At 46.4% G+C, this 13,542-nt stretch overlaps 1 protein-coding gene across 11 annotated transcripts in view; it reads left to right on the top strand.

Annotated features, from left to right (window-relative positions):
• The window catches only part of LOC137784450 (MAP7 domain-containing protein 1-like), a 34,438-nt gene extending 23,372 nt beyond the window's left edge, over positions 1 to 11,066 (top strand). For 3 of the 11 annotated variants that reach the window (XM_068575104.1, XM_068575109.1, XM_068575100.1), the window contains 10 exons: positions 2,014 to 2,139; positions 2,391 to 2,539; positions 3,225 to 3,367; positions 3,821 to 4,065; positions 4,793 to 5,168; positions 5,924 to 6,104; positions 8,216 to 8,320; positions 8,434 to 8,484; positions 8,586 to 8,640; positions 8,728 to 11,066. In XM_068575104.1, coding sequence (XP_068431205.1) covers positions 2,014 to 2,139; positions 2,391 to 2,539; positions 3,225 to 3,367; positions 3,821 to 4,065; positions 4,793 to 5,168; positions 5,924 to 6,104; positions 8,216 to 8,320; positions 8,434 to 8,484; positions 8,586 to 8,640; positions 8,728 to 9,026 — 1,730 coding nt within the window. In that variant the 3' untranslated portion in view covers positions 9,027 to 11,066. The remainder of the gene's footprint in view (positions 1 to 2,013; positions 2,140 to 2,390; positions 2,540 to 3,224; positions 3,368 to 3,820; positions 4,066 to 4,792; positions 5,169 to 5,923; positions 6,105 to 8,215; positions 8,321 to 8,433; positions 8,485 to 8,585; positions 8,641 to 8,727) is intronic. The other 8 variants (XM_068575111.1, XM_068575110.1, XM_068575107.1 and 5 more) reach the window with 6 other exon arrangements.
• Positions 11,067 to 13,542: the final 2,476 nt, after the last annotated feature.

Below are 13,542 nucleotides of genomic sequence, written 5' to 3'. Positions count from 1 at the left end.
GGGAAACTGCTGTTGCCTAGCAATGGGAGGTAGTCAAGTTATCAGTAAGACATAAAACAAATGTTGTGAATGTGATCCATCCAACGTACGGCAGAGGGGACTGTTGCACGAGGAGGGGCCAGTGTTTAAGAGTTCATTTGTGTAGAAACGACAACAACAAAAAACGCGCCGCTGCGATTGCACGACTCTCATGTGTTTTGTGTGGTTGCGTGTTTGTCGGCGTCCTGCACACCAACAGAGCGTCGAGATGAAAGAGTGCACATTTGAGTTGTCACTAAACATCTGTCTTTGCACAGCATGTTGTCAGTTTTTGTCATGACAGACTGGAGGGGGGGACAGTCTGTTGTCATGGATCAGCTCTCACGTTGAGGCGGTGCATTCTGTGTCCACCTGTGTGTTGTTGTCTTGTGCACACTTGAGTGTTTCCTGTGGTTTTGCTGTTGTCTTTAAGGAGCAGGACAGCACAGTAAAAGAGAAGTAACACTTACTGATGTCATTTCAAGAACATTTTGGGGATTAAATGTACAAGAGAGGATTGATACTAGATAATATATATATATAAAATACTCTCAAGTGAAAGTCCTATATCTACATTTGGATCATCTCAATAAGTGTTGTATGATACTGTTTAGTAATAGTGATGAAGTAATTGAGGTTTAGCTTATTTGAACTAAAATGAATCATATTTTAGAAACATCCATTCCTAATCTGCAACACAACTAGTAACTAAAGCTTTAAAAGAAATCCAATTCAAATAAATCAAAGTGCAAAGTCGAACCAGGAGAGCAAAGTACCTCAAACTCAAAACAGTACTACAAAAGTACTGCCTCCCCGTACTGTCTGCAGGTTTTAAGTTTAAATTATTTGAGGGGAAATGCTTCAAACGTTTATTTCTCTGTGTCAGCTGCTGCTGCAGGCTCTACAGCGTCGTGATATTCTGTGTGTCTCAAACTCTGAGCTCTCGCTCTGCCTCATTCATCATCTCTTTCTGCGTCCGCTCCCTTTTTTGGGCTTTTCTAGTATTTAGTAGCTTCATGAAAATCACACACAGCGCCTCTAGTTTCTAACAAGACGGTGCCGACCTCCGACGAGAAGCAACTTCATTCTCTGACATTAAGTTTGCTTGACTCACGAGAGAATGATGTCTTGGTCTCTGTGTTTCCACCCGTCATTACAAGACATCCTCTATATCCTGCTGCTGCTGGATGTCATATATATTATTTATATATATTCTCTATACTCAATAAAAGTACAGAGTGTATTGTGCTAATGCTGAAACTCACTTTGCACTGCACGGGGTTTGATTGGTTCGAGCAAAACTGCCTCTCTGACTTGTACGTGATTGTGATTGTGAGTGGTAAGTAATGAAGTTAACTTGGGCTTGTTCCGCTGTGTGTGGTTATCTGATGTCTGGTAGTGTGTGTGTGTGTGTGTGTGTGTGAGGGCTAACGTTCAGTCATTCATCCTGTATGGTTTCTCTGTATGTTTGAGTCTGAGAGAGTCTCTGATTGGCAGACTGGAGTTTTTTTCTGACTCTCAATTTTGCCGCTTGTCTCCACCTCCTGATGTCTGAATCACAAGTCAAGATATGTATAATAAACCAAGCAACTCAGCTTTTTATTCAGTAAAGAAAAAAGGAGAAAGAAGCAACAATGGCTGCTTCTCCTTGCTTCTTTTCTCCTTTTCTTTCTTCATGTGATGAGGGTTTGTTTGGCTAGCTAAACATCAGTGATATTGTTTTTCCTTTGCCACTGACAAAGGTCACATGTGATGCTTTTTTATTACACGTCATAACCTGGTAACATTTCCTCAGGCTTACCAGCTTCAAGCAGCACACGAATGCATCGTAAAAACTCCCCTCTGCCTTCGATGGAGACAGAGTGTGTTCAGTGTGTGTGTGTGTCTGTGTGAAGCGAACACGTGTTCACCTGTGTGGCCGGCGGTGTGTTTTAGCGGTGAGTACCTACGCGGCCGCGGCCGTAACCCGACACTGACGTTGTCCTCACCTGTCAGCCCGCAGCCTGCGCCTGAGCCCCTGGGAGAGCCGCATCGTGGAGCGGCTCATGACGCCGACGCTGTCCTTCCTGGCCCGCAGTCGCAGCGCCGCCACCCTGCTCAACAACAGCGACTCCCGTGAGTGTGAGAACACTGTTTTTCATATTATAGCAAAGTTTAACAACCCCAATGTCACGCGGTGGAAGCTGAAATCAGCTTCTCCGGCCTCTCATTTGTGCTTCGTAGTCTTTGTCCTTTGTCTTTATTATCCCTCTGCATGGTGTATGTGTGTGTGTGTGTGTGTGTGTGTGTGTGTGTGTGCGTGTGTGTGTGTGGGGTCCCCTGACAATCGGCCCCCCGCTGCCGCTCTCTCTGCACGTCCACGTGTTACTCAGACTCTCACCACTGCTCCCGTTCAGTCTCCGCCAGCCCGCTGAACGCCTCCTCCCATCACCACCCGCACCAGAACGCCGAGCGCTGGAGGCTCTCCTCCGCCAGCACGCCGGACATCACCCAGCGCCAACGCCGGCGAAATTCCACACCGGTAGGGCAAACATGCCGACCCGCTTACGTATACATCATGTTTGGAACAAAAAAAACAACCAGAAAGGATTGACACGTTCAACATCTTCACGTTGAATCACGCCAACGAAATCGGTTACTGGTGATCCATCAAAGGTATTAGACGTCGGGTCGGGTGTCGAGGTCGAGGTCTAAAACCACGGTCCGCCACTGGTTTATAGTGAAGAAAAATATTCAATTTAAAGCTAGACACTCGCACCAAACAGCAGACAGACACAGGTAGAGACTAGCTGGCCAACCCGGTTGAGTTTTTTAGCAGCTGAAGAGACAAATATTTCCCTCAGGAGGTGGTGGAGACCACAAACAGAGCTAGAAGAGAGTGAATATTGGACTTACACTCGTCAGATGGACACAAATAACACTCCAAATGAACGAGAATGTTGCTCTGTGTTTGAGACAGTGACACATTCGCCATGAAAATATATCAATAAAAGGTTTAAAGTGGGGGAAAATAATCAGTAAATGCCGATAACGTTTTTTAAAATGATTTTAAAGAACCTTAACTTTGCAATAATACTACTAAATAGATCGTGCAAAGACAGTACGCTGTGGTGGCGGTCTTAAAGACTCCATCACACACCGACCTTTAGCAAAAGCCTCGGCCTGAAGGAGATAACTGCTTATTGGTGTCACGTCTTCCCCTCAAGGTGGACAAAAAGAAGAAAGAGAAGAAAGACAAGGAGAGGGAGAATGAAAAAGAGAAGAACGCGCTCACAAAAGACAAAGTGCCGAAGAAGAGACAGCTGACGTCTCCCGCCGCCACGACCCAGAGATCCAGGCCGGAGAGCAGGTATCACACAACCCGAAATGTTGAATTCATTCTTTATTGTGCACTCAGTTCAAGCGGGATGGAGGCTGAGAGAGAGCGGGAGCTCATGTGTTCTGCTGTTTTATCAGGTTAACGGCCGACAGATGGTCCAATGTGCTATAATCTAACTGCTGAAAGGGACTCTGCTGCTGGACTCCGTTCAGACAGCCAACAGCAGGTCTGTTAGTGTCAGACTGATGCGCAGGAGGAAAAAAAAGATGTCTCCCTGCCTCCCTCCCTCTCCGGTTACACTCTCCTGCAGCCGGAGAATCACAGAGTTTCAGATGGAGCCGCTCATATCTTCCACATGACCTAGTTATGAGCTTTAGTGCACTGGCAACCTCGTACCTTTCTCTCCGCTGCGACTAAATCTCTCTCTCCCTCTCTCTTTGACTCAAGCGTCACCTCCTTCTCCACCTCCTCTCTTCTCACCAGCACCACGAAGCCCAGGAACAGACCTCCGTCACCGGCCGCCCCTAAAAGTCGGCCCCTGTCTCCTCTGGTGCCGGCGGCGGCGGCGGCGGCGGCCTCCAAGACCCCGATGGGCAAGAAGACGCCTCCCTCCGGCACCAAGGCCCGACCCAAGCGAGCCCAGACGCCCGCCAGGGTGCAGGCCCAGGCGGTCGCGGTGGAGACGCGCCCCGAACCCCAGCAGCCCGGAGCGCCAGAGGAGAAAAAGAGTGAGTTTGGATACCATGGAGGGCATATCCAGGCTTCAAGGTGACCTTGGAGGTTTTGGGGCGACATGTGTGTGTCAGATTCGACACTACAGGCAGACCAGCAACATCATTCAGGTTACATTTTATAGCGAGAACCCAGTTTTATTATTATTATAAATTCAAATGTATTTCTGGATTAGCATCAGGATCACATGTCACAATATGAAGTTCATTTCCATGATATTGAGCAATTATTTTTTTCCCCATATAAAAATGTTCAATCTAACAAAAAAAGCCAGAAAAAAAGATTACAGCGTGCCAAAAAAACCCCACATATTTAATTTATTAACAGTGCTACGGAGGTTTTCATGGTTACTGTATGAACCATTGTGATGTCAGGTGAACCTGAAATGACTTGAATCGGACCTTGAAAAGTCATCTGCTCTTCTTGCCAATAGATTTTAACTGCTGTATTCATATTTATAACTCTGCACGCAGCAGACAGCAAGAAGTTTCCACTGCGGGAAAACTCTCCACAGGATTTCCCAAACTGCCAGTAGCGTCCTGATGGACAGAGCTTCTTTTTTGAGTATTATTTTTAGATATGAAGTTGAATCAAAGCTACAAAATAAATAGTTAAATAATGTTTCATCTGTCAGATTCTGGCGACGTTCCTCTCATTTTATTCTTCAGATGATTTATTTGTTTGCTTTCTTATACATATTACATCCTGGTCTCTCCTCTCTAGACTCCGGCAGTGTTCCTGCCATCGTGGTGTCGTCTGTACCGGTCACGCCTCCTATCCTCAGCCCGGCGGTGGCATCGGGGGCTCCAGCTGCTCCAAACGTAGAGCCGGCGGCCTCGGCTCGTTCTCCCGCCCCCGCCGCCGCCGCTAATCCTGCTCCTTCTGCTGCACCCGCCGCCGCCGCCGCCGCAGCATCTGCCCCTGCCTCCACCAACACCAGCACCAGCACCACCAGCACCAGCGGCGGCGGCGGCAGGCCGTCAGCGGGCACCAACGACCCGGAGGAGGCCGCTCGCGTCCTGGCAGAGAAACGCCGGCAAGCCCGCGAGCAGCGGGAGAGAGAGGAGCAGGAGCGTCTGGAGCAGGAGCAGAAGAACAGGTCAGGACTTTGAAACGGTCAAAGTACACAAACACCTTCCAACATGATGTCATTCAATACAACAGTCCTGCAATGAAAAAATAAATAAGTAAACTTGCATTGCATTGCGTCACATTGTGAGGTTCGTAGTCACCTGGTACATAAAAAGAAATTGACGATTTGGGGACCGATTTATTTTAGTTTGAACATTTCTCATGATTTCTATGTCATTTGGCAGCGACTGCAGGGAGAAAAAAAAACAACTTCCATGAAAGAATTGCTCCCAAATAAATGAATAAACAAATAAATAAAATGAAATCAACGCTCACAACGCATTACTTTGAAATCAACAAGGACAATTTTACCTTTTTTTCATGCTCAGCCGACCTCCAGCAGAAGAAAACAAAGTTGTTTGAACACTGTCTTTATTGTAGTACCTATGAACATACCTATACAAGTAAAAATATGTATATATTAAAGTGTTTTTCATTTAAAAGAAGGATATCTTGGTGTTCATCAGTTCAGTGGCCTCAGGCCTGCAGCCCGGATGTGTCACATGTGGGCTGACTTGTGGGCTGACTTGTGGGATGACTTGTGGGATGACTGGTGGGATGACTTGTGGGCTGACTTGTGGGATGACTTGTGGGATGACGCTGGTTTCAGCCTCAGGTTCTGAAGAACACCTCCTGAGTAATAGTGGAGGAACTGGAGGTTTTCTAACAGACCTTTGTCCGGATACATAACGCGCGTGTAACACGGACGACGCGTCTTCACAGGATCCTCCGGGAGGAGGCGATGGCCCGGGAGGTGGAGGAGAGGAAGCGCAGGGAGGAGGAGGCCCGGTTCATGGCCGAGCAGCAGCGTGTCCGCGACGAAGCCCAGCAAGCTCAGGAGGAGAAGGAGGCGCAGGAGAAAGCCGTGGCCGAGCAGGAGGAGAACGAGAAGCTGCAGAAGCAGGTCAGTGACCAGGAAACACACTGCAGACTTCTCTCTGTCTCACGAGCGAAAATAATCATACAATCTGTGCCCGTGGCTGCATTTGAAGGTATAATGTGTCACTTTTCTCTGCAAGAATGTCTAAAAACGACTCGACCCATGTCATATGTTGTGTACTTACATTATCCAAAATGTTTCCATGTTTCGAGTCGGATAGAAGATGAGCAAGTGTAGGTATTCAACACGAAACTACTTCATTCTGTGTTGTTTTTTTCTGGATTTAATCACCTGGTGGATTTGTTTCGGGGGAGGAGGAGACCTCTGTGGGTCACACAAACCTCCTGGACAATGAACAACGAAGGAACCCTCACTGGGAGAACTCCCATGATCCCACGCTGCTTCAACACGTCACATATAAAGAGAGAATGCAGTGAGCGCACCTGTAATCCACTATTTACAGTTTGTTTATTTTTAAAAAACGTCTCTGGATGAATAATCCAGCTGCTCCTCAACAGCTGGGATGTGTAAACACGCAGCAGTTTGCCAACCATGTGTGTTTTTTGACTCGGTAGGAAACACAAAGCCTCTGTTATTTGTGTTGTACTCAGAACCCTTATGACTTCAGTGGAAGATCACCTTCAAACCCGTTTTCAAACGTCGTCAGTGAGACACACGATGAGTTAACTGTAAATACACTGAATGCACTGAAACCCCTCTGATATTTCATGAACCGACATGAATCCCTTTGATCCGTAAGCCCAGTTACCATCTGGGCAGATTAATACATATGAGGATGCATCAGCTGTCGGGGGGGTTGATGCTGTATGTGGGGCCCGAACACCGGGTTCACACCCCCCCCTGACTGACTGACTGACTGACTGGCTGTCTGGCATCTGGGCAGATTAAAAGGAGGAGAATATGTGCCGCTGTCACGGACCATCCGTGCGCCCAGTTACTCGGCGGCCCCGTCGTCCGGCCCGGCCACATGCCAGCCGGTGACCTCCATTTTGGTGATGAGCGGGAGGATGAAGGGGAGCCATTGTGGTCGAGGGAGATAGTGACGGGCCTGTGTGGCCCTCCGTCTCGTACACTTGGCCCCCGCAGTGGGCCCGACAGTCGGATAAGCAGCGTCAGTGTAGGCCACTCCTGGAGCGCTCGGCCACGCTCCCCTCCGTCCCCGTCAATCGGACCATTGTTCCGCCCGGACGGCTCCAGACCGGAGTGGCCTCTTACTTTTTTTTAAGAGCTCTCTCTTTGCAACGGACACTGAACGTGTGCGTGACTATTTAAGATTTCTGTGCACGGCCAAATGGCTGCAGTCAAAACGATCTGTAGGTTAAACGCGTGAAAACTGCACATGTTAGGGTTTTAAAAGTTGTCTTCATAACTCTTCTTTTCACCACCGGCTTCAACGCATCTATTTTGGTTGGTGCTGGATCTAAATGCTCAGTGAACCAAGTAATGGAGTTGCTCATATAATATCATCTCTGGCCTGAAGGACTGAGCAGACTGAGCACGCGCTGCCCCCCGGTGGTCAGGGGTTGTTCTGCGTTCACACGTTGAACACCAGTCGGGGTTTTAAAGCGTGTTCACGTTGGTATTTTTCAACCTCGACCCTATTATGTCATGTTTTTGTGTCCAAGTGACAAATGGGGGAGAACAATTTATGAAATTTGAGCCAGTATTGTCAATGCACGTCAAAAGAACTATGTGAATGTTATTCATTTACACTTCTTTCCACATACATTTCTATTATATAAACAGATGGAGGGGTGATGCGCTTTCACAATCTGTACTTCTTCATCACAACCCACAGAAGAGAAAATGAAAATAGAAGCCTTGAAATGATTTTTTAGTTCAACATTTTGAAAGGTAAAGGGACAAAAATAGGGCTTTTGGGTACATTTGCACCGGTGAGTCATTTCCATGTTCAGCTGTGATTCTCTGTGGGAGTCGACACCAGAGCATCTGACGCGTGTGACAGAACATTTACATAAAGTGGGTGTCCATTCAATATGGCCGACGTCTCCCGCTGCTTCTTGTCCTTTTGCGAGGCAGCTGATGGGTCCTCTTGTCTTTAGACTGGAAGTGTTATATTATATCATGTTTTCGTCGTCTTGTTGTCTCTCCAGAGGGAGGAGGCTGAAGCCAAAGCTCGCGAGGAGACGGAGCGTCAGAAGCTGGAGAGGGAGAAACACTTCCAGAAAGAGGAGAAGGAGCGCCTGGAGAGGAAGAAGGTGATGATGAGGAGGAGGAGGAGGAGAAGGGGGGGGGAACAACAACTTCACAGTGCAGCGAGTTCACACTGGAGTTCATCTGACTAACTGATCTCTCTGTCTGATGTGCACAGCGCCTTGACGAGATCATGAAGAGGACTCGGAAGAGCGACGCCGGAGAAAAGGTTCGTTTGATTCCCTTTTCAACGAGCGTGAAAATAAATCTAAGCCTCCTGGATGTCTTTTTCTGAAGTAACACAAGTCTTTTTGTTCTCTGTCATCCCAGAAGGAGGTCAAAGCTTCACCGCAGGTCAACGGCAAGGACGCGGAGCTCAGTAAGGGTAAGCGTCCCGGTCGCCATGCCGTATCCAAAAATGGACTCTCACTCATTATTTCAGGAAACGTGATCGCTCTCCATCTCTCCGCAGCGGCGGGAAACCCGCAGGCGCCCGGCGCCGCCGTGTCCGGCCCCGTCGTGAACGGCGTGCAGCCCGCCGCCGCCGCCGCCGCTCACCAGAACGGCGTCTCGGCCAACGGGCGGGCGGCCGACTTCGAGGAGATGGTCCAGCTGAACAGCGGCGGGGGCCCGGCGCCGCCTCCTCAGAGCGCGCTGGTCGGCGAGCCCATCCTGCCGTTCGAGGGCGGGGAGCCCTTCCTGATGAAGACGGGCCCCATGAAGCCTCAGCATGTCGCAGGTGCAGTGAAGAGACACCCGATGAGACTGTGACCGCGCAGCAGAGGCTGACACACAGCTTAATGCTTAGTGAGAGGAGGGGGGGGGTAAACCTTAAAGGAGGATATTTGTTGCTATTTTGGGGGAAATGAATGAGTCATGAGGTCCATAAAAGACCTTTGTCTAAGGCAGTGGTTCTCAAACTTTTCCTGTCACGCCCCACTTTGGAGGAAGCAAAATGTTTGGGCCCCAACAACGTTGGAACAAAATGGTCCAACTTTTTGAGACTTCTCCATCCATGCTTTTTTAATCAATAAATTAAATAAAATTGAAATCCGTTTTAAGTGAACTAAATTGCTCCATCTGACAAAAGATAATACCATGTGCAATCACTGTGTTAAAACAATGCAAATAAAGTTACATATGTGCAAAAAATAACTTATATTTGGCAAAAAGATGACGTAGGAAGCCGGTTGGATCCCTGTTTTCTCCCCATAGTTTCATGTTGAAGTGTCCTTGAGCAAGGCACTGAAGCCCCAGAGCTTCACAGCAGCACAAAGCTCCTTCATTACTAAGATGATGGGTAACATGCAGAGAATAATTCCCCCACTATGGGATTAATAAAGGATTTTTTTTTTTTAACTAAAAAAAAAAAGATTTTCATTTTTTTATTTTTTTAAAGAATCTGCATTTCCCCTCACGCCCCACCTGTAATACCTCCGTGCCCCACTAGAGGGTCGCGCCCCACAGTTTGAGAACCACTGGTCTAAGGTCCAACCCATCAGTGTTCCTTAAAATAAGCCTAATCACAGTTTCGGGACCAGCCTGAAACAGACACACATATTCTGATTTTGGCAAAAAATGACAGACAGAACCGTTTTGTGCCAAAAACAATATATCTGTAACATCTGTTGCCCCCTTCCTATTAATCCTAAAGGACCGCTTTCAGGCTCCTGAACCTAAAATTGGGACACATTGTAGCATCAAATAAGTCAGTCTGTCATGAAACGTGCAACGAGAAAAAAAAGTCCCCCAATCAGGTCAAAGGTCAGCCGGGCGGTGTCGCATTTACAGTTCTCCCTTCAGAACGTTCCTTCAGGTGCAGAAGAGTCCCTCCGTGTCTCACCCTCTGTTGTTCTTCATCCTGCAGAGGTCCTGTGAGTCACCCCGCACATCTTCATGGAGTCGCGCGCCTTATGTCTCCGCCCCCTCCTCCTTCCTTCCTCCTCTCCTGGCCCCGCCCACCCACGAGCTATGAGATTCATGCCCCACCGCAGCGGCTTATGAAAAATCGTGTGCCAAAAAACAAACAATGAACTGCGCTGAATTCCCATCACACAGTCTGTCGCAAGAGGACGAGGAGGAGGAGGAGGAGGAGGAGGAAGAGGAGCTCTCATCCGAAAATATACAAACGTGCAGCAACAAAGTATTCTCTGTCTCCACCGCGTGTCCTGGTGCGGCGTCTGTCAAGTTTTATTGAAAATGTCACAATGCAGATTTTATGGCGCACCTTAAAGATGACTGACTGTGTAACACATTTTAGAAAAAAATGACATAATATTTGACAATGGTTGTTCTTATTACCGTCGTTGCGATATCGTTATTGTTATCTTAAGTTGAACAGTGTGTGCGTGTGTGTGTGTGTGTGTGTGCGTGTGTGTGTGCGTGCGTGTGTGTTTGTGTTGTTTTCGTCTTATATTGTTGAGTTATTTAACAAGGGGAGCGTTGTCAGGACGGGCCACAGACAGTGTATGTAAATGTATAATGAGCCTGGCTGCCTAGGCCTCCTGTTACAGGGGATCTGTGAAATAAAGCTTTATGAAAGGGACTCCTGCATTTATTATTATTATTATGAAACATCAGAGATCCGCTCTATCTCCTGCTGAGATCTGAAGCAACTAATGCTGCAAATTCACATTCAAAATTCAGATTTTTCTCTCATTAATTGTTTTAGATTTCATAATAAAGCTGCACAATCACAGTGTATCGACGCTTATGCGTCACACAGACATGAGACGGTATTATATTTACCAAACTGTGGTTTTTATGTATAGTTTAAAGGTTTTATTTTATGCCACGTATTACTTAATTCCATTACATCTCAAAAAGAAGGATGGTACTTCTTATTCAACTGCATTTAATTGACAGTTTTAGTTATTTTTCAGATTTATATTTAACATAAAACACAATGCTAAATGATGTTAAACCTTCTTGGTCTGGTTGTTGCACCTTGTTGCTCATTTCATGTCTATGAGTTGTTATTAGTTGCAAACAGGCGTAAACTCCTCAGATGCAAAGGTTTCGATGACATATTATATTACATTATACATACTCATTCATTCTTTAATAATGTCAAGTTTTGTTGTAGTTTATTTTGAACACATGTCTTTGTTTCACGAAGAACTCTCTGCATATTATTTATCATGAACTGTGGCACATGATCAAACTCTCTATAAAGGGATTCAGTAGCGAATCATCCTCAGCTTGATTTACAGCAAATATGCATCTTGCAATTTAATAACGATTTCAACTAATTTAATTGAAAATGTGCCCTGGTAATCATAAGTAATAAATGGAGGGTCTCAGGTATAGAAACAAGAGAACACAGCAGCATCGGGTGCCGGTGCGCTGCCCTTCAGCTGCATCACAGAGTTGTAATGCTCAGAGAGACCAGGAGGTGGCAGCACAGAGGATTTCAATGAAACGTAAATAACTGCGTCTGTGTGTGCTGCTACCAGTAATCAGACATGTTTACAACCAATGAGGTCCATCTGTTCCATTATGAGTGCTTATGGTGGTGGAGTATTTATATTCACATACAATACAATACATGTATCCACATACAAATCCCTTTTTCCTTGTTTTATTTTACCAAATGTATGTGTCAAAACATCATAGTCAAACTTAGTGGATTTTTGAGAGACATATTTAATCAAAAGTATGATATAAGATAATCCTGAGCTTTAAAAACACTGGATCCTACATGTCTCATCATGCAAAAGCATCTCTTCATCAGTCCCTTCATGGCATCCCAATGGCGTCTTTGAAACCCAATGCCACAGTATTCATGGACGCTTTAAAGCTTTCAAATTGAAAAACAACTGTTTTCATGAGCTGATTCGCAATAAAGATGAAATCTAACATTTCATTTGTCAAATTCAGAGATAAATAGCTGATATGAAACAGCGCTACTCATAAACAAAAGGACAATAAATGAGTGGCTGTACCAAAAAAAATTGCAAATATGTGGTAAAATGTTCAGTGCACCCAACCGTGAAGCCATGACACGTTTTGTTGTTGTTGTTGTTGTCACTTCTGAATTTGAAAGCAGCTTTCCTTTCTTTCTTTTTGCTTTAATTTGACAGTTGAAAGTGTAGAGAGACAGCGAGGTGTCCCTGGGAAAAAGGAGTTTGAAAGTGTGAAATGGTGACGAAATAAAACCCCGGACCAGGGCGCCTCTGTTTCCAGCCTGTTTGTCAGACTGTGGCTTTATGTTACACGGAGCAGAGAGCCGACCACAAACAGCTCAGAGGTAAAGTCCAGCCGGAGGATCAAAGGCGTGCGAGACCTGCTGACCTCTTGCTATAACGCACTCCTCTCGCAATCAAGCGTTAGAGGCCTCGTGGTCGCTGCTGTAATTCCCTCAGTTCCAGGTGAACGTTTTCCCTCAAACAGGACTCTTATTGCTGCGGCGGCGGCCCACCGGTGGGTTTTAGGTCATCCCGGTGCAGTCTGTCACAGGGCCGCGAGCGTATCGGATGACTAACAGAATGCCCTGGAGCCGGGTTCAATGTGACCGCGCACAGAGATGTGATTCTGGACTGAAACCCAGCATGAGGAGGAGGGGGGAGGGGGATGCTTGTCTGTCTCTGTGTGCTTTGCTTTGGGTGGGGACTTTGTAATCAGAGAGCATTTCTCACACAAACAATGCGTACAAAGAGTCAGTCCACGTTGGGCACGATGAGACCCCGTTTACTTCCCCTGCAATTAATGGCTCCGTTGTGTTTCCATTGTTCGTCCGATCGGTGGATGTTGACAGGCGCAACACTGCAGAGGTCCTTCTCTTATTGATGGCACGGTCTGTGTGATCGCTGATACCACTTTGGTCCAGGCTGGAATATCTCAACAGCCATCGGATGCATTGTAATAAAACTATTGGACACACATTCTTGTTCCCCAGAGGATGAATCTCACCGACTGTGGAGAGCCTCTGAGTTTTAGTTCCAACATGAGTCTGAGCAACTATTCGATGGGTTGCTTGAAGCTTTGGTGCAGAGGTTCATTTTCCCCAGAGGAGGAACCATAATGACTTTGGCAACCTGATCTCACAGAACAGACATATTTTACTTTGTTTTACATATTAATTTAATGCAAAACCATATTTTTCATGAACCTAAATAAAAACATTGCTGCCGTGTCGTGCGCTAGTGAGAGGTCGCAGCTATTTCACGTATCAAATTTGTCATTTGTACTCTTGGGTTATACAATATAAATGTAATTAAAGAAGTAATTAAATCTCCTAAACAGTCCGGTACGTCCTGACTTTCCTCTCAGCTGAACTTTGTGCTTC

Source organism: Clinocottus analis, unplaced genomic scaffold (genome assembly GCF_023055335.1).
Source record: "Clinocottus analis isolate CAN_PGR_092001 unplaced genomic scaffold, fCliAna1.0.p SCAF_14, whole genome shotgun sequence".
In the NCBI taxonomy this organism is placed as follows: Eukaryota; Metazoa; Chordata; class Actinopteri; order Perciformes; family Cottidae; genus Clinocottus; species Clinocottus analis.
Note: the sequence above shows the minus strand (reverse complement) of the source record. Positions and strands in the feature narration are given on the sequence as shown.